The sequence below is a fragment of the Vulpes lagopus genome, chromosome 5 (assembly GCF_018345385.1).
Source record: "Vulpes lagopus strain Blue_001 chromosome 5, ASM1834538v1, whole genome shotgun sequence".
In the NCBI taxonomy this organism is placed as follows: Eukaryota; Metazoa; Chordata; class Mammalia; order Carnivora; family Canidae; genus Vulpes; species Vulpes lagopus.
The window spans coordinates 45,198,617-45,221,219 of record NC_054828.1 but is presented as its reverse complement, the minus strand read 5'-3'; the positions used below and the strand labels follow the sequence as shown (position 1 = coordinate 45,221,219).

Genomic DNA, 22,603 nt, shown 5'->3' with positions numbered 1-22,603 from the left:
TCAAATCAATCAATCAATCAATCTTAAAAAAAATGTAAGGGATGAAATCACATGGAATATTATATTATATTATTAATTTAAAAGTATCTGGGAAGTCTGAAAATATCTGGAAATTAAACAACATACTACTACATAACACATTGGTCAAACAAAAAAATCATAAGGGGAATCAAAATATTCTGTATTGAATATAAATGAAAACAAGACAGCAAAGTCTGTGGGAAATAGTTAAAGTAGTGCTGAGAGCAAATCTTATAACTTCAAATGTTTTTTTTTTAATTTTTTTTTTTATTTTATTTATTTATGATAGTCACAGAGAGAGAGAGAGAGGGGCAGAGATACAGGCAGAGGGGAAGGCAGGCTCCATGCACCGGGAGCCTGATGTGGGATTCGATCCGGGGTCTCCAGGATCGCGCCCTGGGCCAAAGGCCGGCGCCAAACCGCTGCGCCACCCAGGGATCCCACTTCAAATGTTTATATTAGAAAAGAGGAAAAGTAAAAAAACCCAATGATTTAAGGTTCTACCTTAAGAGCTAAAAAAGAAAAAAGGAAATTAAGTCCAAAATAACTACAAGGAAGGAAATACTAAATACAAGAATGAAAATCAATGAATTATAAAAACAGACAAACTATAGAGAAAATCAATAAAACAAAAGCTGGTTCCTTGAAAAGATCAATAAAATAAAGTATTAGTTAAACTGATCAAGAAAACACAAATAACCAATATCAACAATGAAAGAAGGACATCACTACAGATCCTTCTGACAGAAAAGGATAAGAAAACACCATAAGCAACTTTACGCCAATAAATTCAACCTGGATAAAATGGAGAAACTCCTTGAAAGACATAAGTTATCAAACAGATTCAAGAAGAAATAGAAGACTTGAATAATGCAATATTACAGATACTAAATTCACAATTTAAAACCTTCCCATAAAGAAAACTCCAGACCCAGATGACTTTACTGCTGAATTTTAACATATATTTAAGAGGGAAACAATACAAATAGTACACAAGTTATCTCAGAAAAGAGAAGTGAGGGGAACACTATCCAACTCATTTTATGAGATCAGTATCATCATGGTAACCACACTTGAAGACATCACAAAAAACTAAAAACAAGCAACCAATATTGCTTATAAACACAAAAAATCCTTAACAAAATAACAGCAAGTCAAAGATATTAACATATAAAAAGACAAATACCTCACAACCAAGTGGAGTTTACCCTAGAAGATTGGTATAACACTTGAAAAATCAATGTAATTCATCGTACTGATATATGGAGAAAACCTAAATTCATCATCTCAGTAGATGGAGAAAAAGTATTTGACAAAATTCAACACCTATTTACTATAATACTTCAGCAAATTAAAAAGAGCTTTCTCAAAAATGAACTATTGGGACTTCATCAAGATAAGAAGCTTTTGCACAGCAAAGGATACAATCAACAAAACTAAAAGACAACCTACAGAATGGGAGAAGATATTTGCAAATGACGTATCAGATAAAGGGTTAGTTTCCAAAATCTATAAAGAACTTATTAAACTCAACACCAAAGAAACAAACAACCCAATCATGAAATGGGCAAAAGATATGAAGAGAAATCTCACAGAGGAAGACATGGACATGGCCAACATGCACATGAGAAAATGCTCTGCATCACTTGCCATCAGGGAAATACAAATCAAAACCACAATGAGATACCACCTCACACCAGTGAGAATGGGGAAAATTAACAAGGCAGGAAACAACAAATGTTGGAGAGGATGCGGAGAAAAGGGAACCCTCTTACACTGTTGGTGGGAATGTGAACTGGTGCAGCCACTCTGGAAAACTGTGTGGAGGTTCCTCGAAGAGTTAAAAATAAACCTGCCCTACGACCCAGCAATTGCACTGTTGGGGATTTACCCCAAAGATTCAGATGCAATGAAACGCCGGGACACCTGCACCCCGATGTTTCTAGCAGCAATGTCCACAATAGCCAAACTGTGGAAGGAGCCTTGGTGTCCATCGAAAGATGAATGGATAAAGAAGATGTGGTTTATGTATACAATGGAATATTCCTCAGCCATTAGAAACGACAAATACCCACCATTTGCTTCAACGTGGATGGAACTGGAGGGTATTATGCTGAGTGAAGTAAGTCAATCGGAGAAGGACAGTGTATGTTCTCATTCATTTGGGGAATATAAAAAATAGTGAAAGGGAATATAAAGGAAGGGAAAAGAAATGTTGGGAAATATCAGGAAGGGAGACAGAACAGAAAGACTCCTAACTGGGAAACGAACTAGGGGTGGTGGAAGGGGAGGAGGGCGGGGGGTGGAAGGGAATGGGTGAGGGGCACTGAGGCGGACACTTGACGGGATGAGCACTGGGTGTTTCTCTGTATGTTGGTAAATTGAACACCAATAAAAATTAATTTAAAAAAAAATAAAAAGAGCTTTCTCAACCTGAGAAAGGGCATTTATCAGAAACCCAGAAACCAACCACTAAACATTACATACTTAATGGTTAAAGACTGAATGCTTTCCCCCTAAGACAGGAACAAGTTAAGGATGTCTGTGTTCATCACTTCTGTTCAACATGAGGTCCTACCAAGTGCAAAAAGGCAAGACAAAGAAATACAAGGCATACATATGGAAAGGAATCTAATAAGCAAAGAAAAATTAAGTGAAATTAGCAAGGACACAGGAAACAAGGTCAACTGGAACAAATGAAAAATTTCCAACTGAAAAACTGACAATTTTAAAAAACCCACTTCCATTTAAAGCAGCATAAAAAAAGCACTTAGGAATAAATTCAACAAAAGATGCTTAGTATCTGCATATTGAAACAATAAAACATTGTTAGGAGACATTAAAGAATTAAATAAATGGAGAGATATTCCATATTCATGGATTGGAAGACGTGCCATTGTAAAAAAAAAAAAAAGTCATTATTTCCAAATTGATATATGAATTCAACACAAGCTCAATAAAAATTCCAACAGTATTTTTTTTAGAAACAGTGACCTTTACTCTAAAATGTATAGGAAATGCAAAGCACTTAGAAATACCAAAATAATCTAAAATAAAAGAACAATTTTGAAAAAAAAAAAAAAAAAAAAAAAAAAAAAAAAAAAGAACAATTTTGAAGGACATACATCACCATGTCTTAAGAATCACTAAAAACTACAAAAATTAAGACCGTGTGGTATTGATATACTGATGTAAAATAGACATATGAATCAATGGAAGAGGACAGAGTTTAAAAATAGATCCACATGTAAATGATCAGTTGATTTTTAAATAAAGATAATCCAATGGGAAAGACCATTCTTTTCAACAAATGGTTCTGGAAAAACTGGCTATGCCCATAGGAAAACAAAAGGAAGACTGACCCTAAACTCATACCATATACAAAAATTAACCTGGAAGGAATCACAGATTTAAATACAAAAGCTAAAATCATACAATTTCTAGAAGAAAACAGCAGAAAATCTTTGTGACTTTGGGATAAGCAAAAATCTGTTATTAAAGCATGAAACATAAAAACAAAACTAAAACATCAGAGTTCATGAAATTAAAAACTTTGGGTCTTCAAAAGACATCATTAATAAAATTAAAAGGCAAGTCATAAACTAGAGGCAAATATGTGCAAAATATATGGACTTGTATCCAAAAAATATATAAAGAATGCTTATAATTCAATAGTACGGCAAATAATCCAACTAAAAAATAGGCAAAAGATCATTTAAACAAACATTTCATTAAAAAATATATAAATGGTCAGTTAGCACATGAGAAGATACCTAGAAATATATGCTCAAGAATAGCTAAAGTTAAAAAAAAGTAGTAATACCAAGTACTGGTAGAAACATGTAGCAACTGGAACTCTCAAACATTGCCGGTGAGATGCAAAATGGTACAGTCACTTTGCAAAACATTATGGCAGTTTCCTATAAAGTTAAACATGCACTTACCATATGACACAGCAATTCCACTCCTAGGTATCTACCCAAGAAAAATAAAAACCCATGTCCACTTGCATGCAAATGTTCATGGCAGCATTATTCATAAAAGCCAAGAACTGGAACAACCTAAATGTTCATGAAATGGTGCATGGATAAACAAACTATGGTATATTCACACAATGGAATCCTACTGTGCAATAAAAAGGAACAAACTACTGACACACCCAACAATATAAATGAATCTCAGAAACATCACACTAAGTGAAAGAAGCCATACACAAAACACCAATGATTTCACCTACAGGAGACCTGGGTAAAGGTAAATCACTGCAGATTAGTAGTTGCCTGGGGGTGAGATTGGGGAAAGGGAACTGAGTGTAAAGGGGTAAGAGATAATTTTTTGGAGTGATGTTCTTAGGTCTTGATTTTGGTGGTTACCCAACTGTATGCCAAAACTCATCAATATGTACACTTAAAAATGGGTGAATTTTATTACATATAAATTCTACTTCAATCAACTGTGGGAAAAAAACCTCACATAAAACACAACAGCATTTTCTCCTTGACTAACTATAATTTTAAAATAATTGATAAAGAACTGTTTTTTAGGGCAGCCCCAGTGGCCCAGTGGTTTAGTGCTGCCTTCAGCCTGGCGTGAGATCCTGGAAACCTGGGATCGAGTCCCATGTCGGACTCCCTGAATGGAGCCTGCTTCTCTCTCTGCCTGTGTCTCTGCCTCTCTCTCTCTCTTTGTCTTTCATGAATAAATAAAATCTAAACAAAAAACAAAAAACTTTTTTAATAAGAGGATTCAACACATGAAGGAAAATAATGCAAAACTTGGAAAAAAGACAAAGGGAAGGTTGCATGTCTTTTTAGTGTCATATTGGAGACAGTTTAAAAGGTCCATGCAGGGGGGATCCCTGGGTCGCGCAGCAGTTTGGCGCCTGCCTTTGACTCGGCGCGATCCTGGAGACCCGGGATCGAATCCCACATCGGGCTCCCGGTGCATGGAGCCTGCTTCTCCCTTTGCCTATGTCTCTGCCTCTCTCTCTCTCTCTGTGACTATCATACATAAATTAAAAAAAAGAAAATGGCTCAGTCGGTTGAGCATCCTTTGGCTCAGGTCATGATCCCAGGGTCCTGGGATCAGCCCTGCATTGGGCTCCCTGCACATCTGGGAGCCTGCTTCTTCCTCTCCCTCTACGTGTGCTTTATAGTTCTCTCTCTGTAAAAAAAGGCCCATGTAAGAATTATTTCTCAAAGAAAATGTCATTGTGTCTGACTTTCCTATCTATTGTTGATTGAAAGCTCAGATGCTGTGAAGTTTTATGTTAACTTGCAGATTTCTGTGTCTAATAGAAATGCAAATGATTTCTGTTTAGAAGAAAAGATAACCTCAAAGGTGATCGGTTTACTGCCCTGTAGGACATCAATTTTGTATCTAACTTGCAGTCCTCTTTAAAATCCTTTTTCAGGGATCCCTGGGTGGCGCAGCGGTTTAGCGCCTGCCTTTGGCCCAGGGCGCGATCCTGGAGACCCGGGATCGAATCCCACATCGGGCTCCCGGTGCATGGAGCCTGCTTCTCCCTCTGCCTGTGTCTCTGCCTCTCTCTCTCTCTGTGTGTGACTATCATAAATAAATAAAAATTAAAAAAATAAAAAATAAAAAATAAATAAAATCCTTTTTCAAATGCCTATGAATACTAAGTCTTCAAATGCTCTTTGAACCAATTGTCCTTGCTATTTCTCTAAAAAAAGAGCTCAAAAATTTTGATCCAAGTTCATTCTGTAATTGTAATTCTCATTTAAAAAAAATCATACTCATTACTATTGTATAATGCTTCATTTGAGTGTCACTTCAAATAATCTCAGGCACACACTGATGTAAGTCATATATTTTGGGAAACCCATTAGGTTACACCTGAAATGAAAATGTGGAGGTTTATATCTCAGTATACTGCACTTTTTAAATAACTTTGTGATTATTCTGTGTTAGTGCCACGGTTAGGGAAACTTGATGGAGCGCCCCCTTTATTTTTTTTTTCCATGTTGTAGCCTACCATGTAGACTTACAAAGCTAACTTCTCACTCCTTGCATTAAAGCCTTCAGAATGCTACCCCTTCAAAAAAGCGAAACTTGATTTTATCTTAGAAATCAATCAGTACTTTGTTTCTTGGATATTTCTTCTTCATCTCCCACTTCATCTTCAGTGACTTCAGACCCAGTGGTATATTCTTCTTCTTCTGAAAACAAGGATTGTTGTTTCTGAATTAAAACAAAAAAAAATCCTTTTAAAAATGTAGTACTAACACATCTCTAATGGACTCTCTCAAACACATTTATCTAAATTTATTTTGGATGAATGAGCCAAACAAGATCTGAGGATGATCAATGCCTAGAACAACATAAGAATTTCTTTCTTTCTTTCTTTCTTTCTTTCTTTCTTTCTTTCTTTCTTTCTTTCTTTCTTTCTTTCTTTCTTTCTTTCTTTCTTTCTTTCTTTCTTTCTTTCTTTCTTTCTTTCTTTCTTTCTTTCTTTCTTTCTTTTCTTTCTCTCTCTCTTTTTCTTTTCTTTCTTTCTTTTTTTTTTTTAACATAAGAATTTCTACATTTAGGATAGGATCATATTACATTAAACATTTAAAAATTATTTCCTTCACATATTCTAGCAGAGTCATGGGCACATAATAGGCCCTCAGCATTTGTCAAACTGCACCTCTATCACTCAACTGAATGTATGTCCCTTGATATTAAGATTAAATAAAAATATAATAATTGCCAATATTAATGTAGTCTCATAAGCAAGCACAGGTACACATTTTCTGGATAAATGTGGCTCTGGATTACTCAACCCTATCTGTATCAGCTTCCTGAATCTACCCACTCACCCTGCTTTCTGTTATCACTGATCCAAATTCCAATTGATTCTTGCAAAAAATTGGTGGCAGATGACAGAGTAATGGCAAATAGGTAAAGAAACAAACAAACAAACAAAAAGCAACCAATCAATCAACCAAACAACCAAATACCTGGAACTTAATAGATTTGTTGCTTTGTTCTATGTCCTAATGGGACTTAAAAACAACTTTTAAAAGTCATTAGGGAGACTTAGGGAGTATGCAACCAGACAATGGAGTATCTGTTTTAAACAATGGCATTTTCAGGAAGTGCAAAATTGTAGAAGCTGAAAAGGATAATTGCAATGAACTAAAATCTGTAAAATAAGATACTGATAAGATTCTATTAAACTAAACTTTAATTCTGAAAGAAAGAGATCCATGAAAGTGGAATATAGTTCCTTACTTACCAGTTGCAGAGTCCAGTTTTTCAGTGACAAAAACTATAAGAAAAAGGAATAAAGAGATTAATAAGTCTGCATCCACCCAGATTGGAACTCCTTATTTTCATGTAGAGACTGTAGAAGAGCTGAAAAAAGCTGCAAGGATAGCTCCCTTCCAGGTTAAAACATAACTTAAAACTCAGGCTGAAAATGATGTGTTACAAATTTTTTATATTTGCTGCCTAGAGAAAGATGCATATGTTTACCAAAAAAAAAAAAAAAAAGAGAGAAAAAGAAAAAGAAAATCAACACTCCCCAGTATCATTTCCAAAGGATAAGTATATCACATGCAGGGATAACTTATTTTTTTAACTATTTCAAACACTTTTTTTTAAGATTTATTTATTTATTTGAGAGAGAGCGAATGCTCACACATGCATGAGCAGGAGGAACAGAGGGACAGGGAGAGAGAATCTTAGGCAGACTCTGTGTGGAATGTGACACAGGGCTCAATCTCATGACTCCAAGATCATGACCTGAGCTAAAACCAAGAGTCAGATGCTTAACCAACTAGGCCACCCAAGTGCCCATTCAATCATTTTTTAATGTTTACATTTTATTATAAACTAAGGAACCGGATAATATATGAATAGTAAAAAAATCTAATCTGCAATTTTGTATATAATTCACAAATGAAAGTTAATGACTGAATATTTGTAGCCATTTGGCTTTTACAATGCATTTTACATGGAATATGTCACTTTGTCAAGTAAATGCTACCTCACCCAATAAAAAATTAGGAAGTTCACAGGCAAGCAGAAATTCCCTGGTTGTCAGTAACAAGAATCAGGGGAATCAAAGCTATCCAACCATTTGAAAAATATTTGTTTTCAAAACTTGCAAAAACTAAATGCATTCCTGATTATAATTAAAAAACAAATTTCATACCAAAAAAAGTTTATAAAATTAGGAGAGGACAAAATATCTCATTCATACTGTCTTCAACCCTCAAATCACTACTTGTCCATAATAAAACCTCTGAAGACCATGTTATACTTTTTCCCCAAATTTAAGCTGATTACTTAAGTTATTAGTTGAGGGCAAGGATATGTCCTATTGCCCTTAGAGTCCTACTAACTCAGAATAATACGTTGTTATGATCAAGTAGTCAATAAGTGCTTATTAAGTGAAAATTTCAATTTCAGTTTAAACCAATTATGTTTCTGTCAAAGATTAAATCCATCAATTGTTTTTTATCAAGAAAGTAAGTGAAACAAGTTACTCACAGCATTGAGCTCCCCACTTTTGGGGCCCCATGGTGTATTTGGCTCCAGTAAAACATCACAATCTAGACCCTTTTCATCACAGGAACCAACCCCAGAATCACTTGAAAGAAAAAGACATTTTACGGAGAAGTGTTCAATTTCATAAGAAGTTAAATGCAAATGATATCTTTTTTATTGCAAATATTTTATAAACCGCTCTTTAGAAAAACAGTTCTTGAATATAAGGTATGCTACCTCAACATTTACATTTCTTAACTCATCTAGTGACTTCCCTAGCAGAAGACACTCCATATAGAGGAGCATCACTGCACTCCAAGCATGACAAGCCAGGTGGTGAAATGGGCTGCTATGACTGGAACTTCTGTGAAAACAGCCTTCATGAAAGGGTCTCGCAGCCCCTGACCTGACAGCCTACTGCAATTGAAAAATGACAGAAGTGACTTCAGAAATTATTAAATTCAAGTAATTCAAATTTATGCAAAGATGACCTACCTCAACCACTGGGTTTTTTTCTAGTTGTATTAATCAAGCATTTAAGAAGGGCTTAAGTAACTTGGGAAAAGAAAAAACTCTCAAAAATGGAATTGCACGTCCCAACCTTTCAATCACCAGAGACCTTTTTTTTTTTTTATTAGTTTTTCTTCCCCTTGGACCCTCAATATTTTGAAGTATTTTTCCTATCAAATAAATACCTGCTTGTTCTTAATGTAAACTAACATATAATTTCAGTAAGCTTTCTGAAATAATAGAATATCTGGAAACTGACATTATTGATTTGGGGAAGCACTAGAGTTTGGAGGATTCTGAAATGGAAAGCACCGAATAAAGCTGCAGCACAGCATTTCCCACCACTGCCCAACCCCCCATCTCACCTAACTGTATCTTTAGTATAAGGTACAACAATGACATCTTTATGTTTGTGCAGATCGTCCAGAATTCTAGCAGTTGGACAGGACAGCAAATCTCTACCTTCACCTTGATCATGAAGAGCAACAACGTGGTCCTTCACTTTACAACCCTGTCATGTAGGAGACACGAGTTAGAGAGGTAGATTTGTTATAGAAATATTCTTTTAAAGAAGACAGTACTCGTTCCTCGCTTTTATCCTTTTACCACTTAAGGATATATCTCTAAACTTTAGTTTTGCCTCACTTGTTTCATTTAACATTATGTTTTTATGACTCTATCACATTACTACATGTAAAAGTAATATTTGTTTTAATGTATATAATTCCACTGTATGAATATTTACAATTCATATATCTATTTTATAGTTGATGTGTGGGTTGTTTTCATTTTGCAGCTATTACAAATAATATTGCTGTGAACATTCTTTTACTTTTCCTGGTGCAAAAGTGCTCATGTGTACCAAATTATATTACTATCAGCAGTGTGTGAGACTTGCTACTCTACATACCCACTAAGATATTTTAATCTTCGTCATTCTGGTGAATGTGTAGTAGAATCTCATTGTGCTTTTAATTTGTATTTCCCCAATTACAAATGAGGTTAAGCTCCTTTTCTTATTTATGAGACAGCTAAATGTCTTGTGTTAAACAGTTCCTATTATTTTCTTATTGATTTGTAAGAGCCAAAAAAAAATCTTAATACGAACCTTTTATGGATATGTGTTGCTAATAATGGTCCTAGCTATGAGTTTGTCTCCTCTGTTTAAGTTTGTTTAATGTAGTTTAAAATCTCTTTCTGGGGCACCTGGGTGGCTCAGTAGTTGAGGGTCTGCCTTTGGTTCAGGTCGTGATCCTGGGATCCTGGGATCAAGTCCTCACAGGGAGCCTCCTCCCTCTGCCTGTGTCTCTGCCCCTCTCTCTGTGTCTCTCATGAACAAATAAAATCTTAAATAAATAAATAAAAATTTCTTCCATAGGGCATCTGGCTGGATAAGTTGGTAGAGCATGCAACTCTTGGGCAGCCCACGTGGCTCAGCAGTTTAGCGCCGCCTTCGGCCCAGGGCATGATCCTGGGGACCCGGGATCAAGTCCTGGGTCAGGCTCCCTGCATGGAGCCTGCTTCCCCCTCTGCCTGTGTCTCTGCCCCTCTCTCTCTCTGTGTGTCTCTCATGAAGAAATAAATAAAATCTTAAAAAAAAAGAAAAAGAACACGCAACTCTTGATTTTGGGTTCATGAGTTTGAGCCCCATGCTAGGTGTAGTTTACTTAAAAAATAAACAAATAAAATCTCTTCCTTCAGGGTATTATCTTTTTCTTATAAAAAGATTTATTTATTTGAGAGAGAAAGAGTACAAGCATCAGGGAGGGGCAGGGGGAAGGGAGAAGAAGGCTGCCCCCAGCTAGGGACTCAATCCCAAGTCCCCGGGATCATGACCTGAGCCCAAGGCAGACACTTAACTGACTGACCCACCCAGGTGCCCTATTTTTTATTTAAACCTCTTTGTTTTTTTTTTTTTAATTTATTCATTTATTTGAGGGAGGGGAGGGGCAGAATGTGACAGAGAGAACAGACTGGTCAAGGGAACAGACTCCCTGCTGAGCAGGGAGCCTGACACAGGGCTCAATCCCATGATCCTGAGATCATGAGCTGAGTCCAAATCAAGAGTCAGCTGCCTAACCAAATGAGCCACCCAGGAACCCCTTGTTATTTTTCTTTTTTTAAAAATTTATTTATGTATTTATTCATGATAGACATAGAGAGAGAGAGAGAGAGAGAGGCAGAGACACAGGAGGAGGGAGAAGCAGGCTCCACGCCGGGAGCCCGATGTGGGACTCGATCCTGGGACTCCAGGATCGCGCCCTGGGCCAAAGGCAGGCGCCAAACTGCTGAGCCACCCAGGGACGCCCCCTTGTCATTTTTTATAGTTTATGATTTTCTACCAAAACTTTTCCAAACTTGGCTTCTATCAACTTAAACTAGTAATTGTATTTATTTTATAGTTTCTGTCAATAATTCCAAGGGAGGGAGAAGCAGACTCCTTGTTAAGCAGGGAGCCCGATGCCGGGCTTGATTCCAGGATCCCAGGATCATGATCTGAGTTAGATCCCAACTGAAAGTGTAAGAGTGGAAATTTTATTCATTACTAACTCCATTTTTCCAGATCTTGGACCCTGACTATTACTCAAAATTCTGATAGGGCACCTAAAGATCAGCCCAGCCTCTTAGCTACTTTTTTCACACTGATATTTGTTCTCAGGAGCAAATACAAATGGCCCTGAGCACTGGCTCCCTTAGGGTTTCTATCATTTCCTGTACCTTAACACTAATTCCTCATTATCTGATTAGCTCTTTGAGGCTTTTAATATAATCTTTATATTTCATACATCTTTTTTAGTTGCCTTTGATGGGAGGGTTGGTCTGAATTACTCAGTCTGCCATTACTAGAAATATAAACCACCATATAATTTTAGATTTCTATTTAGATTTCACTTAGCCTACGAAATAACGTCAACTAATATCCATGAGGTCAGATATAAGATTTATCATACAGTTTAATTACTTTTTATTCCTCAACCATCTCACAGTGAATGAAATATAAGGGGTTAATTTAACCAGAAAACAGACAATAGCAAGACAAAGAGTTACAACTTTTGGAAGTATCGTTTAAAAAAATGTGAATGTGATAGTCAAAATAGAAATATTATAACCACAAAGAAATGCAACGATTAAAAATCATGTTATTGCAAAACATAACATAACCATTAATTAAACATCTTAGGTCTATCAAAGCTAATGCCATTTTGCTTAAAGTGTTATACCCGATTTAAAGAGCTTTGTATGCAAAGCATCTACCTAATGTGTGTGTGTTTAAAGATTTTATTTATTTATTCATTAGAGACACATAGAGAGAAGGAGAGACACAGGCAGAGGGAGAAGCAGGCTCCCCACAAGGAGCCGGATGCAGGACTCAATCCCAGGACCCTAGGATCATGCCCTGAGCTGAAGGCAGACGCCCAACAGCTGAACCACCCAGGCGTTCCCCTAATGTTAAATACAAACATTATGTAGGTAACCTATTAGCTCACCAATAAAATTTCTGACTAACAGAAGTTGGTAACTGATTGCAAATATAACAAACTACCTTCCAGCATTAATCCCATGATCCACCATTTCAAAAACAATCACCCAAATTCCTTGGCCCTAAATCTCATCATACCCATCTGGCAAAACCCCAAACTGGATGAGCTCAATGACCCATTTCCTCCATGTTTGCATTCAAATAGCTTAGTGTTACAGGAGAGAATGACATAAACGGCATGCTGGATTTCACTGTAAATTTATGATTACCAATCTCCAATGGGCTCTCAAATTGCTTAATAAGCTATAACCTTTCTCTGGAAAATTCACTCACGTTTTCCAAAAAGACTATTTCAAACCTTCCATACTTCCTTCAAACCTTAGAACCATCCCTCTTTCCCTTCATTCTTAGCAGATGGTTTTACCTCCTACTTTATAGAGAAGAAAGAATGCATTAGATTGGAAAAACTTATTATCCAAATGACAAAAACACAATTTTACAAATATCCTCAACCAACTCTACTCTTTCTTTACTGTTACAATAGAGGAACTCCCCTTCCTCTTGTCTAAACTAATACTGCCACATGTGCTTATGATCCCATCCTACTCTGCATCCTCACAATTCTATACCATCAACCCTTTCTCAATTGGATCCTTCCCACTCACTTTTAAAAAGATGTCTCCTATTAAAACAAAATAAAGCAGAAACAATAAACAAATACCTATAATGTAATTATTGATCTAGCACTCCCATCAAAACAAATCTTTGCACATGAATTCCAGATTGCCAAAGTCAAAGGACAAATTTCTTTCATTATTTTATCTGACCTCTTGGCAGCATTTGGCCCCATGGACCACTTTCTCTTGCTTCAAACACTACTCCTTTGATTTTCATGACAACATCCTTGGTTTTCCTCCTATTATTTCTGCTGCTCTTGATCATTGTCTTTTGTAGGCTCATACTTTGCTATCCAGCCATTAAATTCTGGGAGTTTCTCTAGGCTCCGCTGTAGACTCTCTGTTCTTCTTATGCTCACATATCCCTGCTGGTTTCAGTTTTTACTTATTTGCAAGAAGACTGAAAATTATCACCTCCAGCTAGCCCATTCTCTGAGCCCCAAAACCCATATATCTAACATTCTTTGCCTGGCTGCCTCCTAAAACATCTCAATCTCAAAATGTCCAAAACAGAACACATGAGATTCTCTCCAAACCCAATTCCCTTCTTGTTCCCTTCTCAATAGCACTACCAGTATCTAGTAGCACAAGCAAGAAACTGAGTTATCCTTGACTCCTTCCTCTGTGATAAAACAATCAAGCCATATTATCTCCTAAATACTGAATTAATCTCTACAACCCTAAGCCAAGCTATCATATCATCTCTCTCTAACACTACTTGGTAACTTCTCTCATACCTGACTACACTTAATATTCCCAAGCCACTCTCCACACTGCAACTGATCTTCAAAACCCAAAATAAAGAAAAAACATGGCCTACCAGGTCCGGCCCTTACATGGTCTAATACCTATTTACCTTGCCAGCCTTTTCTTAAAATATGTGTGTTTTCTATAACAGGAAGTTTCATTCAGTCTCTCTCACCATGTACCTTTTGGCCTTGGTATTCAGACCGAAGTGCTCTTTCTCTTACATACTCCTATCCACCCTTCAGATTTCAACCGAATGCCAACTCCTTGACTTCAATGCCCAGGTCAGACGAGCCTATTACTGACCCTTATGGCCCTGCATACTTCTTCAAACATTTCTTTTTTCTTTCCTTTTGATACTACTGCATGAACTATAAGCTCCATGAAGGAAGAAACTAATTTTACAGAAATTACATTATTCTCTGCCTTGCACAGTGTGTGACACAACTGTGGTGCTTTATAAAGAACTGTTGTATAGATGAAGAGGAAGAAGGGCTTTAGGTTCTTTTCCATCACTGGCAAGTTTAATTACATAACATTTTCAAAAGTGTTAGTGATCAAGAACTTTAACCTACAGCAATACTCACATATTGTACCAAGATATATGTGCAAGGATGCTCATTACAATACTGTAATAACATCAATCTGGAAACAACCTAAATGTTCACTGATAGGAGGGATGGTTAAATAAACTGTGATATATGCATGACTTAGGATATTACAAAACAATGAAAGAAATGACAGAAAGATAACTTAGGTATATTGCTGATTGAAAAGGGCAACTTACAGAATAAAATGAACAGTATTATCCTATTTCCAATATAAAAAATTTTGTGCCTGAAATGTATAAAACAAAGTCTGAAAGGAAATCGTTAACTGTGGTTACCTATAAAAAGACATGCAGAACAAGGAAGTAGTGTAGAGAGGGACTTCTACTTTTAACTATATTTTTGTATTGTTTAAAGTCTTTTCTACATGAATGTGTCACCTTTATGCTTTAAAAACAATGAAAGGGGAAAAGACTTAAATAAATAGTGTTAGTGGGCACTGTAACTACAAAAGGGCAACATCCAAAATCTACCTTTGGAGGGGCACCTGGTTGGCTCATTGCTCTTTGGTGGAGCATGAGACTCTCGATCTTGAAGTTGTAAGTTTGAGCCCCATGTTGGTTGTAGAGATTACTTAAAAAAATAAATCTTTAAAACAAACAAACAACAAAAACCAAAATTCACCTTTGTAAGTTGAGTAGGATCAAACCGAAGAACCTTCTGGTTACAGCAGGGATAAATACCAGTGCCAATAGTATTTAGTGAACTTGTTGTAGTAGGATAAACCACTGTTTCTGAGTGATATTGACAATGTGAAAATTCTATACAGAGAAAAGCCTGAATAGAAGAAATATATAAAATCAATTATTATTTCCACAATAAAATTATATATCTCAAAAAACTTTTACTCTGGACTACATAATGTATGTTCTATTTATTTTTTTATTATTTATTTTTTTTTGTATGTTTCATTTAAATAACAGGTACAGAAAAGGCAAATCTCTAGAGAAACAAAGATTAGTGGTTGCCTGGAGCTGTAGATAGATTGGAGAATTACAGCAAATGGACACAAGGGACCTTTTTGGAACGATGGAAATGTACTAAAATTGGATGGTGGTGATGGATGAACAACTCTGTAAACTTACTAAAGATCAGTGAATTGTACACTTAAATGAATGAGTTTTTTAAAAAGATTTTATTTATTGGGATGCCTCGGTGGCTCAGCGGTTAAGTGCTGGCTTTTGGCCCAGGGTATAAACCTGGAGTCCCTGGATTGAGTCCCACATTGGGCTTCTTGCATGGAGCCTGCTTCTCCCTCTGATGTGGGACTCTATCCCAGAACCCTGAGATTACAACCTGAGCCAAAGTCAGATGCTCAACCACTGAGCCATCCAGGTACCCTACAATGAATGAATTTTATGGCAAGTGATTACACCTCAATAAGGCTATGAAAAAAGCAAAAACAAAACACTTTACTAAAATTTCAGATGCATTAAATTGATCTTGATGTATATCTGATTTTATAAACAGCTAATCAAATAAAAATTTTTCCAATAAAGAAATAAAGTAAAATTTGCCTCATTTGATTATTCTTTGACATATTCCTTTTAAAGATTTATTTATGTATTTATTAATGAGAGACACACAGAGAGAGGCAGAGACATAGCAGAGGGAGAAGCAGGCTCCCTGTAGGGAGCCCAATGTGGGACTTAATCCCAGTAACCTGGGATCATGACCTGAGCTGAAGGCAGATGCTCAGATGGCCACTGAGCCATCCACGTGCCCCTCTTTGACATATTTTTAGAGGTAAATATTTAGAACCAATGTTAATGAAAATTATGTAATCACTTTGAGTCATCGGTGAAAAAATTTATCAAGTTATAACAATAAAATAGTTTTCAGATATGTTTATAAATGGTAAAATAAAGAAAATAACGAAATTAACAAATTTTTAAAAAAGATTTTATTTATTTATTCATGAGAGACAGAGGCAGAGGGAGAAGCAGGTTCCATGCAGAGAGCCTGATGTGGGACTCGATCCCAGGACTGCAGGATCACACCCTGAGCCAAAGACAGATGCTCAACCACTGAGCCACCAAGCTGTCCCCAAAATTAACAATTTTAAGCACTGGTTTTGAACATAAAAGCAGTAAAAGATAGTCTATAATTCAGAATTCTTAGTTGTTAGTTCCAATTATGATTTTCAAAGTTTTTGATTAAAAATTTTTGAGTCTGGGAGAGCCTCAGTGGCTCAGTTGGTTAAGCAGCCAACTCTTGACTTTGGCTCAGGTCATAATCTTAAGATCCTTAGATTAAGCCCTGGGCCCCATGTCAGGCTTTGCATTCAGCAGGGAGTCTGCTTGGGAATTTTCTCTCTTCCTCTGCTCCTCACCCCCACAGTCTCTGTCTCTCTAAAATAAATAAATCTTTAAAAATTTTTTTGAGATAAGAGCTATAAGGTGCACACTCATACACCAAATATTTGGATATGAACTATTTTATGAGTTTATAAACTCTCCATAATAAATACTGTAAATCAAAATTCCATTTGCTATAAAGAAGTGAAAAAAATCCCTCCATATTCTGTTCTGACATGCTAAACATATCAGATTTTAGAAGCTTAATATCCTTGATGATTAGTGATACTCTATTGTGGGGAGGACTAGTACATACCTAATAAGTCTAAAAAATAAAAAAAAACCTAACCTAACTATGAACAGTGCTAGTGAGGATGTGGAGCAACTAGAACTCTCATATATAACTGGCAAGAATGCAAAGTGACTCAAGGACTTTGGGAAAATGTTAGGAGAGATAAATGTTAAGCTTACATTTACCACACAATCTAGCAATCCTTCTTCTAGGTAATAACTTAAGAGAAATGAGAACCTATCTTCACATGAAAAGCTGTATAGAAATGTTTATACTTGCTTTTTTCGTAATGGCCCTAAACTAGAAATACTATAAAGTCCCTTGCCAGTGAGTGAATAAACATATTGTGATACATTTATACAATAGACTATCTAGCACTAAAAAGGAATAAACTGACACATAAAACAATGTGGATAAATTTCAAATCCATTTGCTAAGTAAAAGAAGCCAGATTCAAATAGCTAAATATAGTATGATTCTATTTATATGACATTCTGGAAAAGCCAAAACTATAGGGATAGTAAATAGATCCGTGTTGCCAGAGGCTGGTGTAGAAGGGACTGAGAAGGTGCCCAGAGGAATTTCTAAGCTGAGGGAAGTGGCTTATGCTTTGACTGTGGTGGTAGTTATATGACTATATGCATCTGTCAAATCTCATAAAAAGGATGAATTTTATTGTATAAGGATAAATTTTACTATTCGGATATTTACCTCAACAAATCCAATTTAAAAAATTTGGGGGATTGGTAGTCCATTTGTGGAAACTTAAATAGTTTGAAAAAACTCACTCTGATGGTTTTGATAAGCTGCTCTTCCTTCCACCTACTGAAAGTTGTTAATCAAGTGAGAGATGAAAATTCCTGGGGGCAGGGAGACATTAGGGATTCATAAAAAATTTGTAGAACACTCTGGATTTATACCTAAGACTGATTAGGAATAACTGTGACCTACAAAGATCTATTTATTCTCTAAAAGGATTTATTATAGGCACCTTCAAATAGCAAGCTTTCTTGTGCTTTTATTAAAGACTTCACTTATGAAAAAATGAACAAAATCTTTTAACCTTTTTTTGGGAACACAACTGCTACAGTAAGAACAGAACATACCAATAGTACTGTATCTACAAAGTGCTTCTGAATTTCTAAAGAAATTAATGGGCTAAGAGAGAAATAGTTTAGCTTGAAATAACTGAAGGCAGTAAGGATTTTGGTTTTTTTCTCCTCACTGAAAAAACAGATTTGGTCACTTAAAATCTGTTGGTTTTCTAAAAAATAAACAAGGTATGATTATTTCAGCAATGACAAAAGGAGGATGAAGAGAGACAAAGTCAGATGCAAGCAAAGTTTAATAGTATCATTGTTCTTGGCACTAGTTTCGTTAAAAAGATGTCAGATACTGTCCAAATATACTCAAACATACTAATTAAGCAGCATATATTTAAAAAGCCTGCTACACAGGGCATCTGCTGTCTCAGTTGGTAGAGAATGCAACACTTGATCTTGGGGTTGAGTTTGAGTCCCACATTGGATGTAGAGATTACTTAAAAAAAAAAAAAAGATTTTATTTATTTGAGAGAGAGAGAGAGAGAGAGAGAGCACAAGCAGGAGGAGCAAAAGAGGGAAAAGTAGGCTCCCCACTGAGCAGGGAGCCTGATGCGGGGCTTGTTCCCAGGATCCTGGGATCATGACCTGAGTTGAAGGCAGATATTTAACTGACTGAGTCACCCAGGAGCCCCTTAAAAATAAAATCTTAAGGGAAAAAAAAAAAAGGCCTGCTATGATTGCGTGAGAGCAAGATATTAAAAAGAAAGAGGAGCACCTGGGTGGCTCAGTAGTTGGGCATCTGCCTTTGGCTTGGGGCACAGTCCTGGGGTCCTTGGATTGAGTCCTGCATCGGGCTCTCCATGAGGAGACTACTTCTGCCTGTGTCTCTGCCTCTCTTGTCTCTCGTGAATAAATGAAATCTTTTAAAAAATAAATAAATAAAAGAAAAAGAAAAAAAACCCCCTCACCTGATAACATCTTGAACAAGTAAGCCAGTTGACTGTACCCCACAAGCGCCAATAAACATCTCTCCAAGATTTTAAGTCTTCAAAAAGACTATTCAAATACTCATGAACATCCCAAGTCTTATCCCTGGGGAAAAGAACCTCAATTATTATATTATTTCACAAGCAAGTAACATAAACAATTTATTTTAAGCAAATGTTTTTAAATTTGTGGGTTATTTACAGAAACATCTCCCAAATGATAGCTGTGGGATGGACTATACTGAGCAGTAGAAAAAATTTCACTTGGGAGTTTGTTTATTCCTTTTTTCTGTGGACAATAGAAAAATATATGAAATATTAAATGCTAAATTATTTTGCTAAACTAGATAAATTATTTTGCTAAGCTATATTAAATATGGTTTGAGCAGGTTAATAGTTGGGACTTAGGCATATAATACTTTATTCTGATTGTGCATACTATAAAATAAGTTACAAAATCATTGGTGATTCTAAACATTTCTTTGTATTATTTTCAAAAAACATTCTCAAGTAATTGAGTAACACAATAATATATAATCAGGTCTTGGTAACACACATTTTTTAAGTTAATATAAACTTAAAAAAAAAAACAGCTAAGGCTTAAAACCCTACTTGCAATGTCTATGTGTAACTCAAGTTCCTATTTTTCCCAAGTCCCTTAATAATTTTGAACTTTTGCTATCTTTGTCCTTAACGTAGCAAAATGTCATGATGCTATTACAAATTGCACAGGCACATGTTTTAATTAAAGACAACTGAAAAAATGTCATCCACAAATGACTTACAGGAAAATACTTTAAATAAAACAAGAAAAATGGATGTTGAAGTCAATATCAATTTTTTTCACATAGTTAATAATTATTGCTGTCAGAATGGAAGTGCTTTCTAAAAGGTGAGATCAAAAAAAAAAAAAGATCAAAAAAAAAAAAAAAAAATAAAAGGTGAGATCAAGTCTCAAAGCAAAAAAGTATAAAATCCCAGGTTTATAACTAATGAATACTGTATGAAGAGAAAAATGAAACATTTTAAACATGACTGTTGGGGGGCATCTGGCTGGCTCAGTCAGAGGAGCATGTGACTCTTGATCTTGTGGTCTTGAGTTTGAGCCCCATGTTGGGTGTAGAGATTACTAAAAAAAAAAAAAGCTTAAAAAATATTTAAAAAAAAAGCATGACTGTGCTAGAGTCAAACGTGTTTATCTTTGTTTTAATGTTTAAAATAAGAAACTTAACATTTATACTATTTTTTTCCTTTAACAAAAGTGCTGTACATTTTTAACAGAAAAAGAACAAAATCAAAGCATCCATAATACTATCACTTAAAGGTAACACTGCAGTTTACATTTTAGTGATGTTTTAGTTTTATGACCTGTCTTTTTTTTTCACTTAATTCATCGCTAACAACTTGCTACATAAGAATATATACTCTTACAACATTATTCTCAAAGGCTGCACATTAAAAATTGACAAGACATGTATAGACATATATTAAAATATATATATGTATACACACTTTAAAAAATATATATATATACACACACACTACTGCATGGATATATTTTATTTTAGTTCACTTTATCATTTGGATGTTTCCTTTTTTTTCTATTTAAACAATATAGCAATAAATATTCTTCTTGAGTGCTTTTACAAATCTAGCATTATCTCTTTGGATAAATTCCTAGCAGCATGATATTTTTAGAGAATATATACATTTCAGAAATTTTGGTTTTCTGAGATATTATACCAATTTATGATACTTTTTCCCCCAAATGAGAATGACAACTGGTTTTGAACTTAAAGCAGAATAAAACAGAACTATATCTTAATGGAATACTGACAACATATGAAGAATAAATAGATTAAGGAATATTCAATTTTAAAGACAATTTCCTCATTCACCAAAATTTACCTGAAAGTAAATTTGGTTCTATGTTTTTTTTTTTTTTTTTTTTAATTTATTTATGATAGTCACAGAGAGAGAGAGGGAGAGAGGCAGAGACACACAGGCAGAGGGAGAAGCAGGCTCCATGCACCGGGAACCCGACGTGGGATTCGATCCTGGGTCTCCAAGATCGCGCCCTGGGCCAAAGGCAGGCGCTAAACCGCTGCGCCACCCAGGGTTCCCCTGGTTCTATGTTAAATTCAGTATGTTTGTATAAATAAAATCAGATAATGAAACGAAATCATTTTTATGGCAATGGCCAGAATATCTTTCAAGATTAATGTACACTCACACTTTTACTATTTTAAAGTTTAAAAATACCATGAAATTTACTCAGTAAACAAAATACAGCTTTTATATAAAATTTTTTTGAAAGTATCTTTCTAAGTCAAAGCTGAATCACATTCCGAAAAAAATGTTATTCTATTCCTTATAAAACTAGTTAAAGTTTTAGAAAAACACTGGTAATTCACATTTAAAAGCTGTATTTTATTTTCACTGCACCTTATGTGAATGTAGATAATATTTCCATGTTGATCCACATTGATTTTTCCAGGAATGCAAGGAATTCTTCTTTCTGTTTCCTTTGTTAAAAGTTTTTTACACAAACAGCATCTATAACACAAGAAGATACAAAAACACCCAAGAAGAAAATTTTAAAGGGAATAAAATTAAAGAATTCAGCTATATTGTATAGAATACCAAAGAAAAACACATTACTGTACCTGTATAATGTTGCTGCATTATTCCGAGAATCTGGGTTCAAGTATTCAGGATCAAAAAGTCTCTCGATCTTCTTACAAAAAAGTTTACTATTAACAACAAATGACCAACAAATTAATTTTCTATTGTTTATATTACTAAAGTTACTTGATGGTGATGAAAATAAATACTGACTTACCTGCATATGTAGAAAATAAAATTAATAAATCCTTGGGAAGACTCTCTTTGGGAATTTATGATATATTTATAGTGTTTTAAGTAAATAAACCTAATGATAAATGCTTAATCAAGAATGTATTTTTATAAGAATATTTGTTTGGAATATTCAATATTGAAGAACTTGAAAGCTTAACAATCCTGGATCTACCAACAACTTGATATATGATCTCTGGCAACTACTTAACCTCTCTGAACCTTGTTTTCTCATCTATAAAATGGGGTTTATAATTCCAAACTCACAAGGTTTTATGAGGGTTAAATAAACAGTGTTTTTAAAGAGTGCTAGATATAGCATTAAGCATTCAATATATGTTAATAAAAATTTTATTATTATGCACAATGTGACTAAACTTTAAGTCTCATGCCATTAATTCCAACTGTATATCCTGAGGTCAGATCTGGATTTAGGATATTAATCCCATTCTATGTATTAAGCTCTCAGAATTCAAATTACTACATACTAAAAAAATACTATAAAGCCACTGTCATTAAGATAGTGTGCTACTGATACAAGTATAAACAAAGAAATCAATCATACTGGACAGTTACATGCAAA

The 22,603-nt window shown here is 35.2% G+C and overlaps 1 protein-coding gene across 5 annotated transcripts in view; it reads right to left on the bottom strand.

The window, feature by feature from the left end:
* The window catches only part of SANBR (SANT and BTB domain regulator of CSR), a 56,640-nt gene that overhangs the window by 14,610 nt on the left and 19,427 nt on the right, over positions 1 to 22,603 (bottom strand). For 4 of the 5 annotated variants that reach the window (XM_041757574.1, XM_041757576.1, XM_041757575.1 and 1 more), the window contains 8 exons: positions 21,831 to 21,917; positions 21,610 to 21,720; positions 19,147 to 19,270; positions 15,171 to 15,323; positions 9,399 to 9,544; positions 8,527 to 8,626; positions 7,268 to 7,300; positions 6,126 to 6,225 (listed from right to left, as the gene is read on the bottom strand). In XM_041757574.1, the coding sequence (XP_041613508.1) occupies positions 6,126 to 6,225; positions 7,268 to 7,300; positions 8,527 to 8,626; positions 9,399 to 9,544; positions 15,171 to 15,323; positions 19,147 to 19,270; positions 21,610 to 21,720; positions 21,831 to 21,917 (854 nt within the window). The remainder of the gene's footprint in view (positions 1 to 6,125; positions 6,226 to 7,267; positions 7,301 to 8,526; positions 8,627 to 9,398; positions 9,545 to 15,170; positions 15,324 to 19,146; positions 19,271 to 21,609; positions 21,721 to 21,830; positions 21,918 to 22,603) is intronic. The other variant, XM_041757577.1, reaches the window with a different exon arrangement.